This window comes from Stigmatopora argus, chromosome 1 (assembly GCF_051989625.1).
Source record: "Stigmatopora argus isolate UIUO_Sarg chromosome 1, RoL_Sarg_1.0, whole genome shotgun sequence".
Lineage (NCBI taxonomy): Eukaryota > Metazoa > Chordata > Actinopteri > Syngnathiformes > Syngnathidae > Stigmatopora > Stigmatopora argus.
Window position 1 is genome coordinate 14,674,164 of NC_135387.1, and position 16,777 is coordinate 14,690,940.

The window sequence follows — 16,777 nt, forward strand, 5'->3', positions numbered from 1 at the left end:
TCCAAAGAATAATACTTGAAGAATGAACGCCACAAAGGTTTAAAACAGTTGACTGACAATAAAATACTCTCTGTCTTATACATTGGCACCATTCAAATATTACATTTGAAAATGAACAAAGAATGACATTTAATGTTCAAGCAGCTATCAGTGCCTCTTGAAATCCCCCCTTTTAATGCCAATTCTTCAAATGATTATTAAAATTTGATGACATTCTTACCTCTGTGTAAAATGGCATTGCATTCCATCATTCCAAATGCTTCCGGATGAGTCTCATTTATGCTCTAAGTGAGGAAACAGGGATAAAAGATGTTAATTTACTTTGGCTGAAATCAATGATTGCTATTCTAAGTGCTATAAGAAATATTGGAATGCAGAGCACTCATCTCTGACAACCTTCTAAATTGCAGTTGCGGGCATCTGTGATGGCATCCTAGCAGAGCAGTGGCACTGCGGCTGTTGATGACAATCTAATTAATTCTCTAATAATGGTGCATAGTTGTGTTATTAGCGAATAGCTGCCCTTTATCCTCTGATGAAGGGTAACGGTTAGTACATCTCATCTCATCTCATTTTCTGAACCGCTTTATCCTCACGAGGGTCGCGGGGAGTGCTGGAGCCTATCCCAACTGACTTCCGGCCAGAGGCAGGGTACGCATTGGTGGCCAGCCAATCGCAGGGCACTTAGAGGCGAACAACCATTCACGCTCACACTCATACCTAGGGGCAATTTAGAGTGTCTAATCAGCCTAGCATGCATGAGTTCAAAATGTATTTTATATCTTTTGCTGTCAACAAGTTAGTTTATTTTGGGGGGCATAGTATCCCCTCAGGATGACAGCCTGGAATTCTGAACTCAGATGTCAGTAGTTTATGGTGACAGCTACGAGGGTGAAAGTATATTCAACAATCACTTACTGCTAACACATTAATGAATCTCAGATTTGTCCAATGGTTTATGCTGTGTATATCATTTAAGCACATATTTGTGCAAATGCACTGTGAATGGAGCCCTGTAGTACAGCTAATGTAACAAAGGGGGATTCAAGACAACTATGTGGATGTCCTTGACTTAAATCTGATTTTAAAAAATCGAGGTGGATCTGAAAATGTCTCTGCACTGCCACACACAATACAATCGGCTGGAAGTTGAGAGGCCTGACCAAGCGTGTGTTTCCCTCGGTGTTCTGTCTGCTTGATTGTATGAGTTTCACCTGCTGTGTCATTTTTGGCTCTCCTTGTGTGACTCAGGTGTTTGTAATCGACCCCAGTCTGTTTATTTAAACCCCACCTTTTTTGTGTATCCATGTTCGAGTATTTTCCTGTCTTGGTTATGTCACCCTTACGTTCAGTTTGTGTCTTCCGCCTTCCCCATTAAGTTTGTTTCTTTGTTTATTTTTCCCACTTTAGAGTGTGTAAGCTGTTTTTCTGTTAGCATTTCTCATTAAATCTTCAGTTTGTACACCAGCAGTCCCTTTTTGTTGACTCACCCTCATACCTAGGGTCAATTTAGAGCGTTCACCCAATCTACTATGGATGTTTTGGGGATGTGAGAGGAAAGCAGAGCACCCTGAGAAAACCCACACAGGCCCAGGGATAACATGCAAACTCTACACAAGAAGATCGGAATCTACCTGCGATTGAACCCTCGATCTCAGAACTGTCAGGCGGATTTGCTAACCACTCCTCACCGGGCCGCCACCACTCTGTTTTGTAACATTCCTTTATATAAAGTGATATTTGGACGCAAAAAAACACTCTCCGTGTCCCCCGAAGTATTTCCAACACCGAGACGTAGGTGCTGACCCCTGCTGTTGTCCGGGCCTTGATACTGACAAGGTTGACATCAGAGGAGGGTTCTGACACAGGGTGAGTTAGGACTGGCAGCTGTTAACAATCAAGTCCATTTTCTAGTCAGGGACGCTTGGACCCCCAGGGCCAAAACCCTCCACCACCCCCAACGTGCAGCCTCCTAGTCTTTTTGGTCCCACTGAGAACCAGCACAGCTGTATTTGTTCCATATGTTGCAATCTTTTTTTTTCTGAGCGAGGATAGCAAACCTGCGCTGACCATTGAAAACATGCATTTCCCCATGAGATAATAAGCCTGACCAAACCTCATCAGAGTGGTTGTTGCATTTTAGAGTATATGGACTGCTGCAGGTGGCGTTCTAAGAACAGAATAAATGTCAGATTACATTGATAATCAGGTGTTTTCTACAAGGAGGAGTTGCCATCAGAAATATTAACCCCGAATTGGAAAGAACTTGTGCAACTAAATTCATACTTACTTCGTGGGATTACAACTTTCTAGTGAAAACAGACTTGAAGTTTAAATTGCCCCCTCAGTTTCCTCAGGTTTTAATTTTACTCTTGCTATCTTTATTGTGCGTGTGTTACATCTTGGCCTGGTGGTGAGAGTGGTTAGCGTGTTGGCCTCACAGCTCTGGGATCCTGGGTTCAAATCCAGGTTTTGCCCATCTGTGTGGAGTTTGCATGTTCTTCCCGGGCCTGTGTGGGTTTCCTCCGGGTACTCCGGTTTCCTCCCACATTCCAAAAACATGTTTGGTAGGCTGGTTGGACACTCTAAATTGCCCCTAGGTATGGGTGTGAGTGTGCATGGTTGACCTTTGTCTGATTGTGCCCTGCGATCAGCTAATTCAGGGTGTCCCTTGCCTCTGGCCTGGAGAGAGCTGGGATTGGCTCAAGCACCCCCCGCGACCCTCATGAGGATAAAGCAGTTCAGAAAATGAGATGAGATGAGACGTTACATCTTTTTGTGTGAGAAAAATTGTCAAGCAGAATGGAGCGACTTTGGCATTTTTTTTTTTTTCTTTTGTATAACTTTAACCTACCAAAATCAATATTTTAATGGTTGTAGGGTATGTAAAAAATGATCAAAATAACAGAAGAATGGCAAATTAATATTAACTTGCATACATGAAAGACGGAATTATAATTTGGCACCATTTACTGGTAAATATATTTATCATGCATGTGTCGCCACGCAATGATGATGATGTTCATTTTCCGAGCCGCTTATCTTCACGAGGATCGCCTTTCCCAGCTAATTATGAACAGTTGAAGTAGTGAACCCTGAATTGGTTGAGCCAAACAACCATGCATGAACACACTCATATCCGAAGGGTTCAACAGGCCTACTGTGCATGTTTTTTTGGGGGTTTTTTAAGAAACGGGAGGAAACCCACACAAGTTCGGGTAAAACATGCAAACTCCACACACGAAGGAGCCCAGAATTGACCCCTTGATCTCAGAACTGTGAGACGGACGTGCTGACCACTCAGTACCGTTTGGAAATACAAACCAATACGTATACGTATAGTCATGAGACGTTTGCAGTCCTCTGCCGCCCCCGTGTGCTCAAAAATACGTTAGGCTCGCAAAACAAAACAAAACTGAGAATTATAACATATGATTCAAGAACCCACGGTGACACCAGTCAGTGTCACCAACACTTTGAACACCCAAATCTGCATCCCATGAAGGATGGTTCTGATTCTCCACATAATCTTCATTTCAGAAAATTTGGGTCTGGGCTCTTATGGATTCACTCACTCACTCCGCCCTGCCCAGGGTGTGAAACTGGTCCTCAAAGGGCCGCAGTGGGTGCAGGTTTTCATTCCAACTCAACAAGAGGATGCCTTTTGCAAGTGTCATCAGTTCATTAAAGTCAGGTGCTACTTATTTTAGAAGACACCTGATTGGTTAAAATGTCGGCACTGGATCAGTTGGAACAAAGACCAGGACCCACTGCGGCCCTCGGTGGAATCGGTTTGAGACATGTGGAAGAAACTGACATCCACATTTTACGACCTCATGTTACCTTCAATTCAATTTGGAATCGTCACGTTTCAGTGCCATTGACAGCCTTGAAGGTCGAATCCATTAAAATATCAAAGGGACTGGACGTCGATATCAATGAAATACGTCCAAAAATGAATTTCAGCAATCGAATCGCATCAATTAATTTTTTGGGGCAATATTTCATAATTTCATTTAATAATAATGTTGACTACCTACTCACGTATGTATTACTTATATATTGATTATTAATTATTATTATTATTGTTGTTGTTAATTGACTATTTGTCTGTTCGCTTGTTTGTTTGTTGTTGTTATTTTTATTTGTGCACTTCCCTAATTTATGTTGTTGACCACTTATTATGTTGACAACTTATTTTTTCAATAAAGGTTTTTTTATTTATTGTTATTTTTTATTGATTATTTATTTGTCTTTTTGTTTGTTGTTGCTATTTGTGCACTTCGTGATGAAGCTTTAAATCTCATTATACTTGGATAATGACAATAAAAGCATTCAATTTAATTCAATCTGAACTAAAGAAACGGAAATCCAAATGTTACGACCTCATGTTCACTTCAATTCAATTTGGAATCGTTGCGTTTCAGTGCCATTAACAGCGACCAACGTCGAATCCATTTAAATTTCAATTCCAAGGGACTCGACGTCGATATCAGTCAATGGCAGCCAATGAAACACGGTCAATAATGAATTTCAGCAATGGAATCATGCATTTAAAAAAAATGTTGCAATATTTTAAGAATACATGCTAGGCCCAAGGGCGTATCCAGTGGATATGAGCACGGGTATACTATACGCGTACTTTTGTGTTTACATGACGTCTATCATTGTGAATGAGTTTTACTGGAAATGTGCGCGCTTCATCTTAGCTCCGCCCTGCTTTTCTCTAGAACTCGACCAGCACACCCAGGCTGGCAAGCCCAAACGCAAAGTGAGCCCAATGTGGGTGGCTGACTGACTGACTGACACACCGACCAATCGTCCGAACAAGTCAAATCTCTGAAATCTCCATTCTGGATGTGTGACGTGAGAAGTTGCGTAAGTGTAGTAACGACATCGGACGGCAGGGAAAGCGTTGCTTCAACAGGGAAGTCGCAACAAAGTACCCTCCGTTTCAACTTTCAACTTCAACAGGATCGACTTTATCCTCTTAATCCCGTGTTTAAAGAAAAAAGAAATAAACGCATCCTCTTGCAGCCGCCCGTCAAGAGAAAAACCGGAACCGGAAAAGTGTTAACAACTGTCAAACGAACTGACGGTAAGGCAAAAATATGTCTCCGTTTATAATCATATTGTTGTTTTATTCTTTCGATTATTAATTTTTGTTTGTTTATCTGCGTACTTATATGGACGTCATGTGGACCTTCGATCTGTAATCTGCGTCAGTCGCACTGTCAGGAGAGTCGTCTGTTGATCTTATTATTATTTTATGTGCGCGTGTTAAAAATATAGTTTTTATTTAACTTTTAGGCGTCCGATCATTCATAACTCTGCCAACCAGCCCTCCAAGTACAAATAGATCCGAAATAAATAAATTAATATATATATATATATATATATATATATATATATATATATATATATATATATATATATATATATATATATATATATAAAATAAGAAAAAATGAAAAAATACTTTTTTCTTGTTGTTACATGCAATAAAACCTATTTAATGTAGTGCATTTTATAGAATATTCATCTAGATTACTTGCAGTACGTAAACAAATGCTTTACCACTCAAATGTATTGGGCTTGTCAAAATATATATATTTTCCAACATTTGGATAAAGCTGTTACAGCATTATAGCCATATTAAAAGGTTTACAGTAATGGTACAGCAGTGTTTTCAAGGAAGCAAAGAAGAAAAAAACACTTTTTGGGGATGTGGGAGGAACCCTGAGTACCTAGAGAAAACCCACGTAAGCTCGAGAGGACATGCAAACTCCGCCCAGTGTTGCCAACTGGGGTCAACGCTCAACCCCAGAACTATAAGGCCGACGCACTAACCACTCATCCGCCGGGCCACAGTAGATATGAATTTAAATAAAATATTAAGTCAGTCATTCAATGTTTTTTTCCACCTTATGTATATTTTTATAATATACTTATATCTCTGAATTATTATTTTGAACTCCTTCACCTCCACGGCCCATTATAGACCATAAATCCATTTCAACTGAGAAGGCTGGCATTGATTATCACTACTACTGACGGTCATAAGTGTCCAATCTATTTTGACTGGGCGGTCCTTTGAAAATGATGTGATTGGTCCAGTGATCGGATCTTGTACATCACCGCAGATAACCTCATGGCGATTTGAGTCTTTACAGTTGAAAGAGAATCACCTCTTGGAAACTACATCTGTTCAGATACTTGATCTGTTTGTACCAAAAAGACGCTTACTTAATTTTCAAGCAGTTTTAAGTTGAATAGAAATGGATAGAGAAATTTTACTCAAGTGTCTACAAACAATGATTAGATTTACTTTTTTTGTTTATTTATTGCTTAGCTTGGTAGGACAAAACTTGGATTTAATAAGTCCAGCCATAGGGTTCACGTGAAACAATGGGATGCATTCTGTCATTTCCTGTGCAGTAATGGCTCACTGATGGGTTTCCTCCCAGCTACTTAGAAGTTAAAACTCCCTTAAGTATTACTTAATGGCCCCTCAGTTTTTACTCTTCAATTGTCAACTTCTGTCCACTCGCTGTAGCCATGTTCCACCTCAAATCTAGCTCCTTTTAGAGAATAAAAAAATCATGCCTGGTAAAAAGGTGGTTGTAGGGTGGACCTTAATTTGGACGGTTGACCAAAGTCTGTCTTGTGATGATAATCAATTTCAATTCATACAGTGGGGGAAAAAAAAGTTAAGACAGCCACCGATAGTGAAACTTCGTCCATTTAAAATGATGACAGAAGTCAGAAAATTTCATCATGGGTACACTTAACTGTGTGAGAAAGAATGTGGAAAAAATTTCAGGAAATCACAATGTACGATTATTAAAGTAATTTAAAAATATACATCCAGCCAGCATTTAGTTTTTAAAAACCCTCTGGGGTTGAGGTTTGGACTGACTAGGCCACTCCAGGTTTTTGTTTTTGATTGTGGTCATGCTATTTATTATTATTATTGATTATTTATTTGTTTGTTTGTAATTACAATAAAAGCATTCAATCCAAACACATTTCAGGGTTTTGGTTGAAAAGCCATTCTTTCCTTTTACGTGAGTAGGTCTTCATCTCCCATTCTCCTTTGAAATGACTTTCCTAATTTTATCCATGTATATTGCAGTCCGGCTTAACCATGGCCCAGTGGCGTTGCATGAGCCATCTGATACAGTACCTACCTGTGGAGACCATGAATGACCTCTACCCCTCATCCACTTTTGCTATTGAAGTCCGACACTTTTTGTCTGACTGGATTGAGGAGCAAAACTGGTACACCAACAAAATCCAGACACTGTGGATAATGAAAACATCCTAGAACTAACCATGTTGCATATGGTCTGTGTACATTGTTTTTTTTCTCAGGGACAAGTTTGCCTTGGAGAACGTGGAGCAGGAAGCAAATGCCCGTGCTCTTTTGGACGAGCTCGTTATGCTGCTGCAGTCATTTTCTCATCAAAATGCCAATGTTGTGGATAAAATGAAGCTCATGCAGATCAGCAGAAACATGGTAGGGGGAACTGCAGCAGAGCCCACCATAGTGTGTGTGATCGTCATATATGAAAACAATGTGATATAAATCCACACAGAGACACACAAATACATCTCATCTCATCTCATTTTCTGAGCCGCTTTATTCTTAATAAGGTCACGGGGGGTGCTGGAGCCTATCCCAGCTGACTTCAGGCCAGAGGCGGGGGACACACCCTGAATCGGTGGCCCGCCAATCGCAGGGCACGAGGCGACGGACAACCACGCACACTCACACCCATACCTAGGGGCAATTTAGAGTGTCCAATCAGCCTCCCATGCATGTCTTTGGAATGTGGGAGGAAACCGGAGTACCCAGAGGAAACCCACGCAGGCCCAGTGGGAACATGCAAACTCCACACAGATGTGCATGACCTGGATTTGAACCCAGGACCCCAAAGCTGTGAGGTCGATGCGCTAACCACTCGTGCCACCGGGCCACCACACACACACACACATGTATATATATATATATATATATATATATATATATATATATATATATATATATATATATATATATATATATATATATATATATATATATATATATGCGCTGAATTGCTAATACTACAGACTTTCAAGATACAACATGTGAAGCAAAAGTTGTCATGTATAAAGTAGCGTTTGTGTGCTCTTGCCAAGAATGCACTTCTAACTGTGTGATGGGTGATATCTTCCAGAGCATGTTTCAACATCAGCCACTGCAGTTTGCAGTGATGGTGAGAGAGACACTGCACAAAGAGAAAGTTCTACTCAGAGCTGTAAGTACATTTCTTACCCCCCTAACCCTAGCTCCAATTCTAATGAGGTTGTTTAAAAAAACAAGGACACAATACAATACAAGTGAGCTGAGCAGCATGACCGTGCTTTCATACTTTTATATAATTGTTTGCAGATGCCACAAGCAAACAACCCTCCACGGCATCAACAGGTCGTCGCCAAAGAAGTGACCTTTCCAAGCACGCAGAATGTGGACCTCCTTGTTCTCAAAGTGCTGGAGGTCCAGGAATTACGACAAAAGATACATCAGGTACAAGAAGAGCTCAACTGGGAAAAGCAGAACTTTGAGTCTTTGCAAGGTAATATGTGAAAAGAAAATGTGTAGTGTCTTCCTGCATGCAATTGAGTGTTAATTTACAACATTATTTTCTAACAGTGAGAAGTAAAAAAATAGTGTTTTTCATGTCATTTGATACTACAAGTCCCAAACAACATTGTAATGATGTTGTCAGTGTGTGTATCCCACGCTCCCCTTCTGAACCAAAAGCAACACGTTACTTCATTTTCTGAACCGCTTATCCTCACAAGGATTCTGGGGGGTGCTGGAGCCTATCCCAGCTACTACAACCTGAATCGATGACAGGGCACAAGGACACGGACAACCATCCACGCTCACATTCCTACCTAGGGGCAATTTAGAGTGTTTAAACAGCCTATGCTGCATGTTTTCGGGAACACCTAGAAACCCACGCAACCCCAGGGTGAACATGCAAACTCCAGACATTGAGGACTAACCTTGGATCGAATCTTCGACCCCAGAACTGTGAGGCCGACACGCTCGTGTGCGGTCGATTGGTCGCCGTCTTTTGCTCGCCGGTCTTTTGGTCGCGGTCTTTTGGTCGCCCGGACCACTACAACGGGCGACCAAAAGACCGGCGACCAAAAGACCGACGACCAAAAGACCGGCGACAAAACAAGGTAAAACAACACGGTCTACGCATCAATAAAAACCAACAATGACCATGAGCAGTTTCACTGAGCCGACGTGTGAGTGTATAAGAGTTTGTATGTACATGAGTTGTCCCCTTAGGAAGGTACGTCAGTCAGGGTCTTAACAAGTTCTCCAACAAAAAACAATAAAAGTCCGGGAAATTTGGAGCTTTTCTTTAGCCTAATAATTAATACGGCATTAAGTATGAGTAAATAGTAATTCACAGTTTTATTTAGGGAATTTGAGCAACAATTTAAATGGTAATTATCAATAACCTTCCGGGCGACCAAAAGACCGGCGACCAAAAGATCGGCGACCAAAAGACCGGCGACCAATCAACCGTGTACCGACACGCTAACCACTTGGCCGCCCTAAAGCAGTACAGTTACTCGTTATTACTCATGTAGCTGATTCACTCACTAAATGATCTTGTTAGTGCACTTATAATAAGGTCCTAGCAGTGGCGGGCCGTCAGGGCCTTCAAGGCCTTCTCTGCTGGCCTAAGAAATATCTGAATCATATATAATATTTTGTCCATCAATACTTATTAATCCAAATGGTCTGTTAGCTTCCTTTCATTGCTTTTCCCCCTGGTTGCACTGCTTCCAGATGTGTGTTTTCATATTGAAGCATTTAACCAATCACATTTCAGCCATTATTTGTTGCCAGGATCAGAAATCTGCCTCAAAGCCTTCACAATCAGTTCTGCAGGCTCTGCTGCATTAAACAAGACTGTTGCTTTTAACCAATCAGATTTCGAGTTGGCAACACCACAATGCTTTTTCGCAGGCATTGCCATTTTGCTGGCTGGGATACGTCATTGCTTTCACCAACTATGATTAGCTAGCTATAGAGAGTAGGCGGGCCAAAGCCATAGTGAGGCAGCCAGAGATCGCAAACTCCACCCACAATGGCCGACAGAGGCAAAAACAAATGGATTTGGTTGCAGATTTGCTCACAAAGCTATTTTCCAGACGGACTTTTCCAGAAAAAAATGGACATAATTAAGAAAGGGCGGTCAACTCCGAAGCTAGCAAGCCTATTACAGCTGGGAAAAGGGTGTGTGCGCCAGTTTCAGTGCGCTAACTACAAAGAGCTACCAAACTGTATTTGGAGCAAGCTGCACAAGCAAATATATTGTTGTGTTGATTTAAAGCCATTTTCAAGACGGACTATGTCAGAAACACGACAGGACAGGCTCGACTTTCAGCATTAGCTTCGATGCCGATAGAAAAGAAGGAGGAAAGAAAGGAGGATGGATATTGTGTACAGTTAAAAATGATTTTTGGTGAGTAAAATATGGCTATATTCCTAAATAATATTTCAATTGTATTAGGTTATTATTGATGATTTTTTATGTGTAGCAGCTGTAGCTGCTGTAGAGGTTTTATCGCCATAAAATAGTTTTTGAGGGTTGGATTGATTCCGATAGCAGAAGGCGCTACCCCAAAATGCACGGACCGCCACTGGGTCCTAGGTATGAGTAGATGGAAGTGTTAATGTATTGAACATGTCATTTTTGCAGGTTCTACAGGGACCATGGATCCCACGATGTCAGAAGTGACTCGACTTCAAAAACACATTGAGCAGCTGGACTACAATGTCAACACCATGGCAACGGTGAGTAGCAATGTTTCTGCCTTGCGAGCCCCTGCAAGAAAAAGAAGGTGAGGCTCAGGAAGGACACAAGGGAAAACCTGCCTTGCGATGATCATATCGCTGCTGTTTTGAGATACAAATGTCATTTATTTGGTCACTCCGCTCGCATTTGAAAGCAAACATCTGTCCCTATTAAAATGAGTGGAAATGCAATGAATCCATTCCAAAATCTCACTCCACATAACCCTGCAAACACCAGAAATGTGATCACAAAACACAACAATTGGGTATTGTCCTTCCTTGTTGGCAAAATGAAGATTGTGTTTTGAAAAACATGCAAGGTGATGTCCTTGCATCAGAAATGGAGATTTGAACATATTTCTGCTATGTGTTTTCATAATAATATGTAGTATTGTACGTTCCTTGCCAGATAAAGGATAGTGAAAATATGCAAAGAATAAGTATCGGCGTAACATATTGGCTTGCTGATCATTGCAGAAGCGTTTTCAGTTGCTCACTGAGTGTGTGGACTGCCTGGACCAGTGTCAGGCCCAACTTATCAGCAGACTGAAGGCCTGGAGGTGGGAGCAGTACAAGGCAAGCATTGGACATCCTTTTGACGACAACCTCAATGTCCTCCAGATGTGGTAAGGTGTCTGCTGTATTACTGCTTTCTAAACCTCCTCATGTGAAAGCCTTGTTTATGACGATGAGTCCAATGTTCCTCATGAATCAGGTGTGAGCAGCTCCTTGGTGTGAATGGCAAGTTGAGACAAGAGTTAATGCTCATCGTAGAACCAATCCCAGAGCTGCAGGAAAGGCTCGGCCAACTCCTCAAACTTCTGGTTCAAAGGTACCTTCACCTACCTGATCTCCATACATGACACGGTCAAAATATTAGACACGGCTCACACACTCCTGCATTAACAGCACGATATCATTAAATGAATACCTCTGCATCAAAGTCAAATGTTTTTACTTGTGATGATTTTTTCCCTCAGTTCTCTCGTGGTGGACAAGCAGCCGCCCCAGGTCATTAAGACGCAGTCCAAGTTCACCACGACTGTACGCTATCTGCTAGGTGAAACAGTCGCACCTGGGAAGCCTGTTGTGCTGAAGGCACAAATCATTAATGAACTCCAAGCCAGAAGCCTAAACATCTCACTCAGGTAATAAAGACTTGTTCCATGCACTCATAATACACATAACTGTGCATGTGACATATTATTAGTAGGAGACTGTTGCTAATTCATATTGCCTTGAACTTGTTGTATTTACATATATGATCATGGTTCTCCTCTATTGAAGAATGGTATATTTTTGGAGCTAACAAATTCATTCATTTTCCGTACCGCTTATCCTCACGAGAATCACAAGGGGTTCTGGAGCCTATCGAATATGGGCACCAGGCAGAGGACACCCCGAATTGGTGGCTAGCCACAGAGATGGACAATCCTTCACGCTTGTACTCATACCTATAGAAAATTTAAAGTGTTCAACCAGCCTACCATCCATGTTTTTGGATGTAGGAGGAAACCGGAGTCCCCAGCCACTGCAGAATTTCCGTTATGTTCATCATTTATAAAGAGTATTTGTGGTTTTCTGAAAGATATGGTGTGGTATTTATCATGTGCAGTGACAATGTTGGGGAAGTGATCAACAACACAGCCATTCTTGAACATAACACAGCCAGCAAAAGCACATGTGCTACCTTCAGGAATATGGTATGTACTGCGCTCCACTTCTCAATCAGCAGTGTATATTGTGAAAAGTTCATCATGGGAACAAACTGAAATTTGAATTTACATATAATAGTCAATCAAGAAGATTAAGAGAGCTGACAGAAAGGGATCTGAATCGGTGACCGAGGAGAAGTTTGCCCTCCTCTTCTCAACAGAGATCACCATCACAGGCAGTGACACTCCTTTCAAAATACAGGTTTTATTTTTTAACGTACTTTTCTGTTCCTCTAGCTCGTCAACTGGACTGAAGTTCTTAAGTAATACATTGTATTTGCAACAGCATTCTCGTTCAAGCTGGAATTTGTGTCATTGCAGATGATCTCGTTGCCACTCGTCATCATTGTTCATGGCAGCCAAGACAACAATGCGCTGGCTACCATCATATGGGATTGTGCTTTTTCCGAGCCAGTAAGAAAAAAAAATATTTAAACATTTTACTCTACAGGCAGTTGTGCCCTCAAATTCCTCCACAATCTGTTCTCAACTTTTTTTAGCGCAAAATGTTTCCATCGGTTCAAACTTTCACCAATCTCAAAGACCCTAAAATAATTATTCCAACAAATACAGTTTTATATATCTACATACTCTTAACCGTTATGGCATGTAGGGTTAATAAACGACACTGATTGATTGCAACAGTGAACTTTTACACAAGACAATCTTTATTGTTTTATAAATCTTTGCCATGCGACTCATTTCAGCAGCAAACACAGTAGTCAATACCATAAATCACTCTTTCTCTCGTCCAACATCAGAAACTGATTTTTTTTTCTGCACAGTCACCAAATCTATCTCTTGTATCTCTCATTTCTCTTGTAAAGTTCTAACTGTCCCAATCCCTGGTTCAGTCTAAATAGAATACACCACAACACCCACTGATCCAAATTCCAAAAAGTCCTTCAATCACAAAATGTTAGTCCTTAAAAGGTTTATAAAAACAGGCTCTGCTCTGAAGGCAATGACAAACATGGTTTAGATAAGAACATTCCTGCTTAGTCATCCACATAATTACTGGCTGAAATTAGGTCAAGTGAGGTGGTAATGTCATTTATGATGACTTTTCCAACTCCAATGTATCCATTTTTTGTTGTCATTTTTTTTTGCCCATCTTGGTATGAGGGCGCATAGTTCAAATTTACTCCTGGTCTGTTGACGCCGTCAGGACAGAGTGCCATTCGCGGTGCCGGATCGGGTGCCGTGGAAGCTCATGTGCAGCACTCTCAACAGCAAATTCACGTCAGAGGTCCAGACACATCACAACCTAGACCAGTACAACCAACACTTTCTGGCCCAGAAAATATTTGACAAACCAGACTTCACTGATGACTTCAGCAACATGATGGTTTCCTGGACGCAGTTTAACAAGGTACACACACATAAATTACTATATCTTGGTCATTACTGCATACTGTACATGCACACTTGATTTGTTTAAAGTGTGCAAGAGTAATTCAATATTAAAATAACACAGCGATAAAAGAATTTTCCTAGCCATTCCTCGACATGTCTCGTCTTTACACACACACAGATAAAATGTCAACATGTTTGTCTCGTAGGAAGTGCTCCCAGGTCGACAGTTTACATTCTGGCAGTGGTTTGAGGGAGTGATGGACCTAACCAAAAAACATCTGAGAGCATACTGGAGTGATGGGTATAAAGCCTCTTCTTTGTATTAAATATATATTTGGCATACCGTTACACCATTAACAATTAAATGTTGCTCTTATTTTTTTTCTCAAAGGCTCATATTTGGTTTCATTGGCAAGCAACATCTACACCTGATTCTCAAGCAGAGACCCAACGGAACGTTCTTACTACGCTTTAGCGACTCTGAGATTGGAGGTATCACCATTGCCTACGTGGGTGCAGCAGACTGTGAGTACGAGTTAATGTGGTTTTTTTTTCACTTTAATGATGTATGAGAGCTCTTTGGGCTTTTTTTTTCTCTTCTTCTTCTTATCCTAGCGGGTGAACCCAATCAGATCATCAAGAACATCCAGCCATTCACCAAGAAAGATCTTGATGCCCGGAGCCTTGCGAATTGCATCCTGGACATCAGTGACATTAGATTCCTCTACCCTGATTTTCCTAAACTTGATGTTTTTAAAAAGTACTACTCAAGTAATGCCCCCCTCTCTCTATCTCTTTTTTTAATCTTATGGAAAGTGGAAAATAAATATGAATGTATTCATTTTTCCTCATGTTTTTAGCGAAAACGAAAGGCACGCCTGACTACCTCCCATTAACACTCCATGCTAAAGTAGGAAGTGGGTAAGTTTTTAGCCTAAATGCTCTAGCCAATTTGTTTATGTGATTTGGATATAGATTCTGTGTGTTTTGTTTCGTTTTTCTGCAGGGAGACCAACTCAAGTACAGCTGATGTTGCCAATATTTCACATCATACTGAAAACCACCATAATGCTGCTGGGTATCTAGTGTAGGTTCTATACATTAGTCATTATATATATATCAGCAAAAATAAATAAACTTAAATTCTAGCATCTAAACTGAGATAGGACTACTCACAGAAAATTAAAGGCATTTTATATTTGAGGGAATTTTCTGAATGAACCTAAAATGATTTACAAACGTACTCAGCTAAACCTTTGAGTGCAGTATTTTAATTAACAAGTTGTGCCCTAACAAGTTGAACAAGAACATTTACAAGGTGTTTGAACCATAAATAAATATAAAGCAGTTTTATAGTGTATTTTTTAGGTTCGTTCCTCTTCACACCAAATATCCCTACTTTAGAGTGATGAGGAAATGAATGAATAACATCATGCTAAATCTGTTGTGCAGGGATGCTGGCTCCATTCCAAAATGTGTCCCTAATATGACACACCATGGTGAAAACTCCCTCAATGCTGTTGAGTACCCCATGTAAGTCTCTGTTACTCGCTGTCACTTTATGTTGATTAAATGACAACTATTCCAAAGCCAGTTTTGTTGGGAGTGCATGCACATTTTTGGGTTCTCAACTTGGAGTATCTCACTCATTCCCATCAATGTATTTCTTTTGCTTCTTTTCAGGTCCCCGTTCCAACAGTTTACTCCTACAGATGCTATCCCACAAGTGCAAATGGAAAGCTTGAATAGCTCTGACGTCTTCAGTGGCATGTAGGTTGAATCCTTTGGCCGTCTTAAGATGCTGTTGCTACTGCAAGTGTGTCACATGTGGGAACTTCAAACGTATGTCTTTCTACTAGGGCACCGGGAGATATGGATCTCGATATGACATTGGATTGGATGGGATAACTTTATTCATCCCGTATTCGGGAAACACTCTTCTGAACTTTTCATGAAGATTTAGGCTGCGGGCTGAGCGACATTGAGAATGTGACATAACATTGGAAGCGCTGACGTATTCAGAACACTCCCCTGGGAATTTGTTGATTATTGACTTTTTGCCTGACCACTTTTGCAGAGCTATGACATTCCTTTATGGAAATAGCTTGGTAAGGACATATATTTTAAGATAGGAAAAGAATAAATACCTTTCCGTCCATGCATAGCATGTAAAACACTTCTTAGAAAGGCTCATTCTGTTAGTTGATCTAGATTTGGTTATACATCTGCTTATGTTAGATGTTGTCATATTTAAATGGGGCAGCTGTAACTTCATTCATTGATGTTGAAAGTTTTTTTTCTGTGTTTCTATTGGACAAATGAACACAGTTGGTTTGTGGAGCCTTAGGCCAATCCCATTTTGCATTTTCTTTTTGTGCTTGTTTTTCACAAGGCTTTCCGTATTGTACTTTGAACTCATCAAATAGCCACAGGCACAATTGGGCTGTTTTACTGCTCAAATGTAAGAAATGTCTTTTTTATTCACTGTAAAAGAAAAAATATATATTCTATTGTTTGTCCAAAAATTCCTAATGAGATGCTTAGAAATTTCCGACTAAGACAGCAATATATGCTGTTGCCATTTTGCTTGTGAATGATTTTAATTGTAAATAGAGAAATAGTTCATCTGTTTTACAAAAGCCATGTGTTACAATTCACTGTGGGAGTTTTTCACTTGTTTTGCCCCCTTTTCCTGTATTATTTTGCTATCACGTATGTTACCTTAAAAGGAATACTGCAAACTATCATATCTCAGAAAGTGTTCATGCCATGTTATTGAGGATAACAATATAGTAGCATTTACCAGGGGTAATGTAAATTTTAAAAAAAATCG

The 16,777-nt window shown here is 40.5% G+C and overlaps 1 protein-coding gene across 1 annotated transcript; it reads left to right on the forward strand.

The window, feature by feature from the left end:
- Positions 1-4,765: 4,765 nt before the first annotated feature.
- stat6 (signal transducer and activator of transcription 6, interleukin-4 induced) lies at positions 4,766-16,688 on the forward strand. The gene is made up of 21 exons (XM_077600658.1): positions 4,766-5,098; positions 7,136-7,281; positions 7,375-7,519; positions 8,223-8,303; positions 8,438-8,621; positions 10,779-10,873; positions 11,351-11,499; positions 11,589-11,705; positions 11,854-12,021; positions 12,489-12,576; positions 12,668-12,790; positions 12,910-13,002; positions 13,757-13,960; positions 14,151-14,245; positions 14,336-14,469; positions 14,560-14,715; positions 14,805-14,865; positions 14,951-15,031; positions 15,397-15,477; positions 15,628-15,714; positions 15,804-16,688. The coding sequence occupies exons 2-21, from the start codon at positions 7,148-7,150 to the stop codon at positions 15,850-15,852; spliced, it is 2,325 nt and encodes a 774-aa protein (XP_077456784.1). The 5' UTR covers positions 4,766-5,098; positions 7,136-7,147; the 3' UTR covers positions 15,853-16,688.
- The last annotated feature ends 89 nt before the right edge of the window (positions 16,689-16,777 follow it).